Below are 13415 nucleotides of genomic sequence, written 5' to 3' on the forward strand. Positions count from 1 at the left end.
TTGTATAGGAACCACATTTGTTTCTACCATGAGAGCACGAGTGCAGCTATTCCATGCCAACCCACCAGGTTAAGGGGCAAAATAGTCCACCCACAGCCAGATTTCTGAGCTTTGATGAGAGGTGGCCCCATTTGGCCCCACGTGTTCTGTGTTTCTTGCCTCATTTTCTTGCTAAGGATATTTGCATACCATAATCTTCCCTTTTCTGTAACCTCATAACTTCCACAGCAAGTTGTTTCTAATGTCATAAGTAGTGATGTTATGTGGTAGATAAGCAGCAGCAGATGAACTTAAGATGTACAATGTATAGCATGTCCTCAAGCTTAAGAGGAAAAAAGCCCGAGTATTGATTTGTTTTTAATCCTTATCTACAACCTTCTACCAGATTTTTCAAATTTATTTGAATTCATTGGATTAGAATGAACAATCCTGGATCCTTAGATAATTAGGGTAGTTTAATGACTAATAGCAATGGAAACCAAGTGCTCCACCTAACAAAAAGCAATAATTTGGGAGTTCTCAGGACTAGGCAGATACAGGGCCAGAATAAGGTGCAGTGATCCTTCCCCCAAGTACAGGGTATCTATCTAGTGCTCAAGATAATGTTAAAAGGTGCAGCCCAGGTACCCCACGCTACTATATTGCCCAAGGAAATGTGGTTCACCAACAAGGAAGTTAAGCAATGCACTAGCTAGTGCATTCCAAGTTGCTAATACATAGTTGTCATCTTCTGCACAGAAGCACAATGTACGTGTGTGGCCATGAACAAAATGATGCTTGTTTAACTAATGGCAAAATAGCCAATTCCATATTCATGCCATCTTATTTTATCCTTTTGTCTGACCACTTTTCCTTGCCAAATTCTAAAGCAAAGATCAAGCAGGGTGCATGTTAGCTGTTCTGAATAACCAAGGTAAATCGGTTTGATGTCAAAATTGTAAAACTGATATGGAGTGAGGCTAACCCAGGTATGATCCCATACTTTATTGCATTCAATAACATGCCACTCAGAATTGAAAATGGTGGTATATTTCACTATAATGCAAACAAGTAGCATCTTGGTTTTTCTGTATTTCCCAAACTTGGATGACCTGCTGAGGGGGAAAATTGCTCTAATGAAAACACTAGAGGTTAGCACAGGGGAGGGCAAACTTTTTGGCCTGACTCTGCATCAGGTTTCATAAATTGTACGGAAGGGCAATTAGGGGAGAGGGTTGTGGCCCGGCCCTCACCTCCTATCTGCCCCCCCCGGGGACTCCTGCCCCATCCAACCCTCGCTGTTCCCTGATGGCCCCTCTGGGACCCCTGCTTCATCCACACACCCCTGCTCCCTGTTCCCAACTGCCCTTGGACCCCTGCTGCCCCATCAACCCCTCCTCTCATTCTTGACAGCCCCCTAGGACCCCTGCCCAATCCAACTCCCCTTCTCCCTGTCCCCTGACTGCCCCCGGAAGCCCTTCCCCTGACTGCCTTCTGCCACCCCATCCAACCCCCTCTCCTTCTTGACTGCCCTCCGGGACCTATGCCCCCATTCAACTCCATTTCCCCCTGTCATAAACAGATAGCTAAGGGTTAATGTCTCTTTCACCTGAAGCACCTGACCAGAGGACCAATCAGGAAACCGGACTTTTTCAACTCTGGGTGGAGGGAAGTTTGTGTCTGGGTCTTTGTTTTCTGTCTGCCTGTTTTCTCTGAGCTTTGGAGAAGTAGTTTCTGTTTTCTACTCTTCTGTTTCTAAGTGTAAGGACAAAGAGATCAGATAGTAAGTTATATGGTTTCTTTTCTTTGGTATTTGCATGAATATAAGTGCTGGAGTGCTTTGATTTGTATTCTTTTTGAATAAGGCTGTTTATTCAATATTCTTTTAAGCAATCGACCCTGTATTTTGTCACCTTAATACAGAGAAACCATTTGTATGTATTTTTTCTTTCTTTTTATATAAAGCTTTCTTTTAAGACCTGTTGGAGTTTTTCTTTACTTCAGGGAAATTGAGTCTGTACTCACCAGGGAATTGGTGGGAGGAAGAAATCAGGGGGAAATCTGTGTGGGTTGGATTTGCTAGCCTGATTTTGCATTCCCTCTGGGTGAAGAGGAAAGTGCTTTTTGTTTCCAGGGCTGGGAACGGAGAGGGGGAGTCACTCTGTTTGGATTCACAGAGCTTGTGTCTGTGTATCTCTCCAGGGGCACCTGGAGGGGGGAAGGGAAAAAGGATTATTTCCCTTTGTTGTGAGACTCAAGGGATTTGGGTCTTGGGGGTCCCCAGAGAAGGTTTTTCAGGGGGACCAGAGTGCCCCAAAACACTCTAATTTTTTGGGTGGTGGCAGCAAGTACCAGGTCCAAGCTGGTAACTAAGCTTGGAGGTTTTTTCATGCTAACCCCCATATTTTGGACGCTAAGGTCCAAATCTGGGACTAAAGGTTATGACATGAGTAGCAGCGGTGGGATGATAGACAGAATCCAGAAGCCAGTAGGAATATTATATTTTTCTTTTCTCTGCTAAGGGCTTTTTAGCAGAGAGAAACAGTTGGTTTTAAAAGGGAACCAGAGAGAATTTTTTTTTCTGCTCTCTCTGGCAGTTTGTGGCTTGCATGTTAAGCAAGAAGCCATTACCAGACTGTTAAGGGTCTTTTGTCACACAATAGCCCTCCCATTAGGAGGCAAGTACCAGCACTATATGCATGCAAATAAAGTGGTTTTTCTGGTTTCCTTTCATTGAACATTAGCTAGAGAGAGAAAGGGAAAAAAGCATTGTTGCTAGGCAGACTTCAGGAGGCAACAGAGAACCTGCAGTTCAGAAGATAAACACCGGAGGGCACCCCAACACAAGAAAACAGGAATCATGACTTCTAAGGCAAAAATTGAGGCCGAAGAGCAAATCAAAGAAGCTGAACACAGGTGAGAGATGGAAAAACACAAACAGGAACTAGAAATAAAACAAAAAGAGATGGAGCTGAAAGAAAAGGAAGAAAGCATCAAACTGGCAGCCTACCAAAGAGAACAGGCAGCCAAAGAGGCAGCACACAAAAGAAAACTAGAAGAAGAAGAGGTGGCCCACCGAAGGAAACAAGCAGAAGAAGAGGCAGCCCACAGAAGACAGATAGAACTCCAGAGGGAAGCCCACCAACAGGCCATGGAATTAGAAAAGGCTAAGCAACAGACTCCAGCCAATCCTAACAACCCATCGCCAATTATTGCTCCACAGCACAGGAAATTTCCCACCTACAAGGCAGGTGATGACACCGAGGCCTTCTTGGAAAATTTTGAAAGAGCCTGTCTTGGGTACAGCATCCCCGAAGACCAGTACATGGTAGAATTAAGGTCACAGCTCAGTGGACCTTTAGCAGAGGTGGCAGCTGAAATGCCTAAGCAGCAAATGAATAACTATAAACTTTTTCAAACCAAGGCCAGATACAGAATGGGCATAACCCCAGATCATGCCCATCGGCGCTTCAGAACCCAAAAGTGGAAACCAGAGGTGTCATTTCCCAAACACGCCTACTACGTTGCAAAAAACTATAAGGCCTGGATAACAGAAAACAACGTTCAAACCTTGGAAGAACTGCACCTCCTCATACAAATGGAGCAGTTCTTGGATGGTGTTCCTGAAGACATCACACGGTACATACAAGATGGAAAACCCAAAGATCTCGCTGAGGCGGGGGAGATTGGAGCCAAATGGATGAAAGTGGCAGAAAGCAAGAAAGCTACTGTCAAGGAAAACGAATACCCCAGGGGGCACACCGACCATAAACCTTACAACCGAGGACAGCCAAAAACCCCACATACAACCCAAGTAAAGCCACAGACGCCCTATTCGTCCACCTCACCAGTCTCCAGTAACTCACCTCGGCCCACTGACCCATCAGATGGAAGATGCTTTAAGTGTAATGAACTGGGACATATCAAGGCCAACTGTCCCAAGAACACCATGCAAGTGCAATTCGTTACACCACCATCACACCAAAGATCCCCAGGCCCGGATGCCTCTCAAATACCCTTGGAGCGAAGGGAAAATTTGAGAGTGGGCGGAAAAAAGGTTACTGCGTGGAGAGACACGGGGGCACAAGTGTCAGCTATCCACCAATCCTTCGTTGACCCCAAATTCATCAACCCAAAGGCCAAAGTTATAATTTACCCCTTCATGTCACAAGCTGTAGACTTGCCTACAGCTCAACTGCCTGTCCAGTACAAAGGCTGGTCAGGAATGTGGACTTTTGCAGTCTATGACAATTATCCTATCCCCATGCTACTGGGAGAAGACTTGGCCAACCAGTAGTTAAAAAGTGTTCTTAAAATGTAAAAGTCTGTTAGTTATATACTTAGTAGTATATGTAAAGGTGCATGTGTTGTATTAATCTGTTTATTTTCAAGTTCTAGAAGGAAATCGCCGCCAGTGAGCTTCCCCACTGTCTGCAATTTGGGGGGCGTGTCATAAACAGATAGCTAAGGGTTAATGTCTCTTTCACCTGAAGCACCTGACCAGAGGACCAATCAGGAAACCGGATTTTTTCAACTCTGGGTGGAGGGAAGTTTGTGTCTGGGTCTTTGTTTTCTGTCTGCCTGTTTTCTCTGAGCTTTGGAGAAGTAGTTTCTGTTTTCTACTCTTCTGTTTCTAAGTGTAAGGACAAAGAGATCAGATAGTAAGTTATATGGTTTCTTTTCTTTGGTATTTGCATGAATATAAGTGCTGGAGTGCTTTGATTTGTATTCTTTTTGAATAAGGCTGTTTATTCAATATTCTTTTAAGCAATCGACCCTGTATTTTGTCACCTTAATACAGAGAGACCATTTGTATGTATTTTTTCTTTCTTTTTATATAAAGCTTTCTTTTAAGACCTGTTGGAGTTTTTCTTTACTTCAGGGAAATTGAGTCTGTACTCACCAGGGAATTGGTGGGAGGAAGAAATCAGGGGGAAATCTGTGTGGGTTGGATTTGCTAGCCTGATTTTGCATTCCCTCTGGGTGAAGAGGAAAGTGCTTTTTGTTTCCAGGGCTGGGAACGGAGAGGGGGAGTCACTCTGTTTGGATTCACAGAGCTTGTGTCTGTGTATCTCTCCAGGGGCACCTGGAGGGGGGAAGGGAAAAAGGATTATTTCCCTTTGTTGTGAGACTCAAGGGATTTGGGTCTTGGGGGTCCCCAGAGAAGGTTTTTCAGGGGGACCAGAGTGCCCCAAAACACTCTAATTTTTTGGGTGGTGGCAGCAAGTACCAGGTCCAAGCTGGTAACTAAGCTTGGAGGTTTTTTCATGCTAACCCCCATATTTTGGATGCTAAGGTCCAAATCTGGGACTAAAGGTTATGACACACACCCCCCGACCACCATCCACACCCCCACCCCCTGACCACCACCTCGAACTCCCCTGCCCTCTATCCAACCTCCCCTGCTCCCTGAACCCTTACAACACTGCCTGGAGCACCAGTGGCTGGTGGCACTGCAGCCATGTCACCAGGCTGGAACAGGGCCACGTTGCTGCCGCCACCGCCACCACCATGCAGCACAGAGAGTGGGTCAGACCGGGCTCTGCAGCTGCCCTGCCCCAGGAGCTCGCAGCCCAGATGCCCAGAGCATTGAGCTGGCGGCAGAGCGAGTGAGTTGTTTTGCCCCAAGCAGCATGCCAAATTGCCGCAGCTGGCGCGGGGGGGGGGGAGTCTGTGTGCCCTTAGGGCGGCAGGCATGTTTCCGTGGCAGTGGCAATTCAGCGGCTTCTATGTTTAGCTGTCCGGGGCAGCTTCAGCTAAACATAGAAGCTGCTGCCGAATTGCCGCCACGGCGGAAACACGCCTGCCGCCCTAAAGGCACAGGGACATTCCTCACCCCCTGCCCGGGGCAGCAATTCGGCGTACTGCTTGGGGCAGCGAAAACTGTAGAGCCGGCCCTAGCCCACCATCACCGTAGTGGCCATTCTGGGGTGAACAGGACCAAAGACCATTTGGGGAAGTCATTCCAACTGGGAGGGAATCAGCAAGGACATTTCTACCTATCTCTGGTATCATGAGGTGTGCCAGAGAGTAGGAAAGCCCAAGACTAGGTCAAGGCCCCTCTTCAACCACTCCCCATGATTGAGGTTCCATTTCAGCATGTAGCTGTAGATATTCTGGGTCCTTTCTCTAAGAAGACATCCAGAGGAAAGCTGTGCATACTGACTTTCATGGCCACAATGCAAGGGCCGGTGCCGACTGTGGCCACAAGGCCAGGGCAGGTGCCTGACCCATCTGAACTGAGGAGTCTGCCACAACTTTGACTTAAGGGGCATGTGGCTTTCAGCTCATACAGTCAAGGCTCTTACACTAAGATTCTAAATGTCCAAGGTTCAATCCTGCCCACTGAAAACTAGGGCCTGTCAGCGTTACAAGTGGGGGCTCATCCGAGATGTCGACTGGGAAGTTTTTGAAGCTCAGAATATCCTTCAACATGTCCTCTCCCAGAAGTACACCTGTCATAAACAGATAGTTAAGGGTTAATGCCTCTTTTACCTGTAAAGGGTTAAAAAGCTCAGTAAACCTGGCTGACACCTGACCAGAGGACCAATAAGGGGATAAGATTCTTCAAAATCTTAGTGGGGGGGGAAGTCTTTGTTTGTGCTCTTTGTTTTGGGGGTTGTTCGCTCTTGGGACTAAGAGGGACCAGACATCAATCCAAGCTCTCCAAAATTTTCTGAATCAGTCTCTCATGTTTCAAACTTGTAAGTAACAGCCAGGCAAGGCATGTTAGTCTTATTTTTGTTTTCTCAACTTGTAAATGTTCCTTTTTGCTGAGAGGACTTTACCTCTGTTTGCTGTAACTTTGAACCTAAGGCTAGAGGGGGTTCCTCTGGGCTATATGAATCTGATTACCCTGTAAAGTATTTTCCATCCTGATTTTACAGAGATGATTTTTACCTTTCTTTCTTTCTTTAATTAAAAGCTTTCTTTTTAAGAACCTGATTGATTTTTCCTTGTTTTAAGATCCAGGGGGATTGGATCTGGACTCACCAGGAATTGGTGGGGGAAAGGAGGGCAGGGATGGTTAAATTCTCCCTGTGTTAAGATCCAAGGGGTTGGATCGGTGTTCACCAGGAACTTGGTGAAAAAGCCTCTCAAGGCTGCCCAGGGAGGGGAAGGTTTTGGGGGGACAGGAAGTGCTCCAGACACTGAAATTTCTGGATGGTGGCAGTGTTACCAGATCTAAGCTAGTAATTAAGCTTAGAAGTGTCCATGCAGGTCCCCACATCTGTACCCTAAAGTTCAGAGTGGGGGAGGAACCTTAACAACACCCATAGGTGTTTACCTCTTCCAGGGGCCGTGTAGATCAGGGGTGGCCAACTTGTGGCTCTGGACTCACATGCGGCTCTTCAGAAGTTAATATGCGGCTCCTTGTATAGGCACCGACCCCGGGGCTGGAGCTACAGGCGCCAACTTTCCAATATCTTGGGGGGTGCTCACTGCTCAACCTCTGGCTCTGTCACAGGCCCTGCTCCCACTTCACCCCTTCCTGTCCCATCCCCTGAGCCTGCCATGCCCTCAGTCCTCCCCCCTCTCACCCAGAGCCTCCTGCATGCCACAAAACAGCTGATCGGGAGATGAGGGGAAGAAGGAGGAGACGCTGATCAACAGGGCTGCCGGTGGGTGGGAGATGCTGGGAGCCAGGTGAGGGAGCTGATGGGAAGCTGCTGAGTATAACTGTGGCTCTTTGGCAATGTATATTGGTACATTCTGACTCCTTCTCAGGCTCACGTTGTCCATCCTGGTGTAGATTATAACATCCAAACACTTTGCACAGGATTCTAACACCCTAGTGCTATTTACATAAATGCACAGAAAATACACAGATTGGAACAAAAATTGTAAACCCTATATGCAATTCCCTGTGTCAGTTTCCTCAACACACCAAACCATTCTATGGGCCTGGATTAGGGTCACTTGGTGTCATCCAACATCCTTCTGTTGCAATGCATCACTTATATGCACAAAAACACAGCCTTCTCCCCCAGCTCAGATAACCTTACCTTGGCCAGTTTATCCCCTTCCTTCCTCTTCCCCAACTGTCCTGTGGGTCTTCCCCCAGTGATTTCTTTTAGAACATTTTGTTCTCTTTGTCAACCTTCAGTAACTTTCCACTCCTAACCCCCATTCTCCTTAACATCAGCTTGGCCAAACTGCTTCCCTACTTAGCATAAGTATGTTTCCCATTGTCCTCAGCCTAGTGAGTACCTGCTGTAGATCCTGTCCATCAGGATGGATACACATAGAAAGAGGTTTCTTATGATTAGGAAATTTCATGACAACTAGTTCATAATAGCAACTAGAATTCACAAGTCTTACAGACAGACTGCCCTCCCCCACCCGACATGCACACAAACAAATCAAGACATACAAATCAGGCTTCTGTACACTCAAGTCTGCAATTCTATCCCTCAGTTTTCTGACCAACTGGTGTCACCCCTCCACGCCCTCCAAATCAGGTTTGTGTGCTCCTTGCCACCAACAACCAATTTGGTGTACAGAATATATTAAGCTTTCAGAATTAACATAAACAATGCCTACAAATTACCTAAAGCCAACATTTAAAACGATAGTAATAAACCTGCTGGTGGCACCAAATCTAGTGAGGATCTACCTCTCCACCAAGTTTTATGCAGGTGGATAGCAGTTCTGAAAATACTACTTGGCACTGAAAGGGCGGGGGCAGGGAATCTAACAGGACCAGAACTGAGACTGATGCCAGGCCATGCAAGTTCAAAATTATACAGCCCGAAAATAACACTATGGTTTAACAACGCTTAAAGATACTCACATTTTGGATTTATAATGCTGAAAGATGTTATTCTTTATTCTTTGGCACCAAGAAACGCATGTTTCCACAGTATTTGCTCAGTTTTTAACCATCTACCTGTGACGTGTGTTAAAATGACCGTTTGATATGTAGCAACCCGCAATAGCTCCACTCTACATGAATTTCTGCTTATGTGGCCTTGATGTATATTAGAGTTAGGTGTCACTAGCATTGCAGCTCTTGCTGTTGGCAGGCATATTTCATTGTGGCTGAGTTTTTGAGTATCATAATTGCGAAGTGGGTCATCTTGACTCTACCTCGCAAATTGAAAAAAAAATTGCTAAAATATTTATTTTTGCAGTAAATTAAAGATTTGACATGTTAATAAATTCTCAGAAGTGTAGAGAAATAATTCATATTCCCTCCGTACACACACGGGAATTGAAATGATGACATCTTCATTATTTTATTTGGTTTTTTTTTTCACTCTTTCATTTTTTTCTTTTTTTTTTAATTTTATTTTTTTCCTCGAATTTGGAACCCCATTTAACTTGGCATCCTAGGTGACCACCTAGTTCATCTATGTGAACGGGCCACCCCTGCTCACACACACTCACTCTCACTCTCTCTCTCTCTTTCATTCCTTGCTGTGATGGGGTGTTTACCCCACTGTTGCCTGGAAAGGGTTGATGCAGACTGAGAAAGGGGCTTATTAACCCAACAAGCCACAGCTGAGGAGAATCAGGTGGCCAAGTAATCCCTTGGCTGAATGAGGGAGCCCACCTGAGGAGGAACAAGTTGGACTGGGACTATAAAGACACGAGATTGGAAGCAAAAGGGACTGGCAGGAAACTCTGTAGTTACAGCCTTGGAGAAGGGAAGTATGGTTGGGCTAGCAAACCTGGAGTCAGGGGAAGCCAGGGCTCAGGGAAAGGCAGTAAGGTTCTAGAAGAGACCAGACCTTGACTATTGACTAATGGGTCCCTGAGCTGGAACCTGGAGGAAAGGGTGGACCCAGGTTTCCCTGCCAGCCACTGAGAGAGTGGCATGATGAAGCAGCGAATGGGAAGACTGCCTAGGGCTGCTGGTAAAGACAGACTTTCTCACCCCGGGAGGGAAAAATGCATATAGTGATCTGGCTGGAGGGATGAGTCACAAAGAGGCAGTAGCAGCTTGTGGAGCGAGAGAGTCGTGCGCAACTGTGGGAAAGGGTGTTGACCTGATGAGCTATTCCCCACCATGACCAGGAGGAAGTGCTATTCTAGTTATGAACAGAGCACCCTGTTACACTCCCCGCTTGGTTCCTTAGTTGACTGTTGCCTGCTGTGCTGTGAAGTCAAGACATCATCAGCGCTATGAGGCGCTGAGTCTGTATGAACCACATAAAGACGTGATTCCCTCCAAAGCCCTGATACATAGGAAGGAACCTTTTATGTAGCCCCACTATTCAGCAGCTGCCCCACTCTACCTTTCATGGCCTGACACATTTTCAGTCTATCCCCTATGCCTCCCAAATACCTGTTGCTGCCTGTTTCTCTTTTTTGGCTCCTCAGGGTCTCTGTACTGAGTGGAGACAGAGGGAGTCAGGCTAGCAGCATCAGAGGACAGAAGTAGCTAGTAGAACTCAAAATGTCTATTGGCTTTTCATCCCAGAGATAAAGCAGATTATAATGAGGAAAGGGAATAAGTCTATTTCTGTTTAAAGGTAACATTTTCGGAAATGGTGTGTGTGTGTGTGTGTGTTGAAATTGCTGTGGCTCTTAAGCTAGAGGATGGGAGGACATTTTGTAAGTGTAGGGGAAAAAATAAAAAAGCTTTCATTCAGAAATGTTTCCTCTGGTGAAGTTAGTAAATCTTTGAACAAAAATATTATAGAAAATTCAGTTGGCCCACAAAGACCATATATTAATTTTGGAGACTAAATTCAATTGCTAAATATAAAAAAGGATTTAAATGCAAAATTTGAATGCAACCTCAACTTTGGAGTTACTGCTAATGCGTCCATAATAACTATAGCACTCCTTGTCATAAACTTCAAAGTGCCCTGGTCCCACAGGGTAGTGTTACAAGGAAGGGGTCAGGTATTGGCTCATGGCATGTAGATCAAGTTATTATATTGAAGGTTTTATTGTATTCATTTATACTTTTTCAGTCTAGTGCAAAGGCAATCTCTTCCCTCCCAGCTCCATTCCTGCAGCAGTTGTTTGCTTGAGTATTCAAACCCCAACGAGAAACATGGCAAACATTACATAATGTACCAGTATATTGAAGTCCATCCAAGTGCTTTGCTAGGGAACTTAATAGCAAGTTCACAGCAGATATGAACAACTAAGTGGCACATTTGACAAGTAACTCATGCTCTGTGCACAGATACATGTGAAAGGGAAATTACTTAACTGGTATGATGTTTTTTCCCCTTCAAACTAATTTCACTGACAATGTTTCCACATACACATTGTGCCATTAATCTTCATCCTGTAGCTTCAGCAGAGAACCCTTTTTTCTTTCCCCTAAGGCTTCCAGGCTCCAGCCCTGTAAGGGGGCACAGGTTGCAGAGAAATTCACAGAAACAGGAAATTGAGCTTCCTCAGTCAGTTTTGAAACACTAAAAACCTGTTTCCTCTTCTACAGAAACAAAACTGGCAGAGCACTGTCTGTGCAGGTTCACTCTGAGCTGCACCTCAGGAGGAGGAGAAGGCAGCTGCAGGATCCTCACACAAGGAATACATGCGAGACATCTCGTGGCTCTTACTAAACAACACAGGATGAAGGAGATAATCTTCTTATTGCTTCTATCGCACTTGCAGAGTGGCAGCCTGGGATCTGCTACCACTGGCAAGCCCTGGCCCACGACTAGGGATGGTGAAACCCAACCAAGCCACGCAGACTTGACTTCACCTCCTACTGCAACGCCCAGCCTCAGAAACCTAGTGGCAACCCCTGTATCCACCCCTTCTGAGATCCAAACAGCTGCAGCAAGTACGTCATGGGAACATGCTGTGAAAATCACCCCTGCATTCACAGAAGAGGCTCAGGGATTGGAAACCTTGCCAGGGACCCAGGAGAAGAAAACCTCCACCCTTACAACACAGTCCAGTGGAAACAGCAATCATGATGGTGCTAATGCTAAGCAAGGAGCCCTATCCAACAGCACGGGGAGCTTTCCACAGAGCACTCCTAGAAAGATGCCTCCCCAACAAGGGGCTGTTAAAAGCCAGCAAAGAACAGGGAGCAGATCTCCCAGGCTGTCGTACTACAGCGCCACCAGCACAAGCACTAAGAAGGATGCTGACTTCAAAAAATCCGGTTTTGAAACTACCCGGGGAAAGTAAGGAAAGCAACTATTTCATTCTCTTATCTTATGAACTGCTTGTAAAGGCCATGGGCCATATCCTGGTCCTACTGAAATCCAAGGCAAAGTTCCCATCGATTTCAATAGGACTTGGATTTGAGGGGGGAGGGAGCGGGGGGGAAGCCAGGGCCAACATCTGTAGTCCTTACTCAGTGTATCCAAGTCCATGCACTCACACCTGCAAACTCATGATTGCCAAGTTCCCATGGCCCCATACCATCATCAAAACTCATATTGTAGTGGCTAAGTAAAGACTGCAGTGTTTAGCCTGTCATGCTTATTATTTTAAAGCCAATGTGCAAGTCCTTACTGTCACGTATAACTAGAATGGAAGATGGTATAACTTAATTATCTGTGGTCAATATTCTTCAGGGTTTTAAGGAGCTGGCCACAACACACATTTTATTGTAGATTGTCTATGCCTCCTGTTTTAGGCACCCATTGAGCAGTGTGGTGTCTAAATTCTCCTTCTTGAAAATTTTCATTTTTGTGGGTTCAAGAGATTGCACACCCACTTGTTTGGCCTTTTAAAAAATGTTTGGCTTTGTGTTCCTGAGCTGTCCCTGTTAAAGGGTATGCAGTGGTGGTGAAGCTGCTCTGGTCCCAGGATATCAGAGACAAAGTGAGTGAGGTAATATCTTTTATTGGACCAAGTGCTGTTGGTGAGAGAGACAAACCGAAGTGGGTCCAATAAAAGATATTACCTCGCCCACCTGGTCTCTTTGTTAAAGGAATCACAAACTATTAAAATACAATGATGCCTAATAAAAAAATGTAATTGCAAGCCAAACCAAGTGGCACTGCAGCACAGTTAACATTCATGGCTGGGTACTTGTTGGACCAACTGTCTTTAGTGAATAATCTTACCACTGGATGGAGTAGCTTGGGTGAGTCACATACCTTGTTTGTAAAATTCCTTACACTTTAAATGGGGACAATAATCCTTACTGCCCTCAATGAGGGGTTGAGCCTTCCCTAATCATTGATAAGAGTTTGGATATTTGGCAAAATGGTGCAACGTATTGCTATTTTTCAGTAATATCTATCACTATGTGGCTATACAATAGAGGTTTCCTCTTCTACAGTGCTTATTTACATCTTAATACTAAAAACGTAGACTTGTTTTTTCTCTAATTTAAGCAAAAGGTAACTGACAAACTCCTAGAAACATCTCCATGCACGGTATGCAGGGGCCTGATCTAAAGCTTTTGGGCAATGAAAGGCTAGCAGGCTCTGTGTGCAAGCTCTGTGTGCAGGCTCTGTGTGCAAGTGATAACAGACACAAATGAACAAAGTCCATTTGGTCTAACC

At 45.5% G+C, this 13415-nt stretch overlaps 1 protein-coding gene across 2 annotated transcripts in view; it reads left to right on the top strand.

Moving 5' to 3' along the window:
• Positions 1-11381: 11381 nt before the first annotated feature.
• The window catches only part of MMRN1 (multimerin 1), a 60144-nt gene continuing 58110 nt past the window's right edge, over positions 11382-13415 (top strand). Inside the window, exon 1 of one of the 2 annotated variants that reach the window (XM_050943989.1) lies at positions 11382-12080. In XM_050943989.1, the coding sequence (XP_050799946.1) occupies positions 11518-12080 (563 nt within the window). In that variant the 5' untranslated portion in view covers positions 11382-11517. The remainder of the gene's footprint in view (positions 12081-13415) is intronic. The other variant, XM_050943988.1, reaches the window with a different exon arrangement.

The sequence above is a fragment of the Gopherus flavomarginatus genome, chromosome 3, assembly GCF_025201925.1.
Source record: "Gopherus flavomarginatus isolate rGopFla2 chromosome 3, rGopFla2.mat.asm, whole genome shotgun sequence".
In the NCBI taxonomy this organism is placed as follows: domain Eukaryota; kingdom Metazoa; phylum Chordata; order Testudines; family Testudinidae; genus Gopherus; species Gopherus flavomarginatus.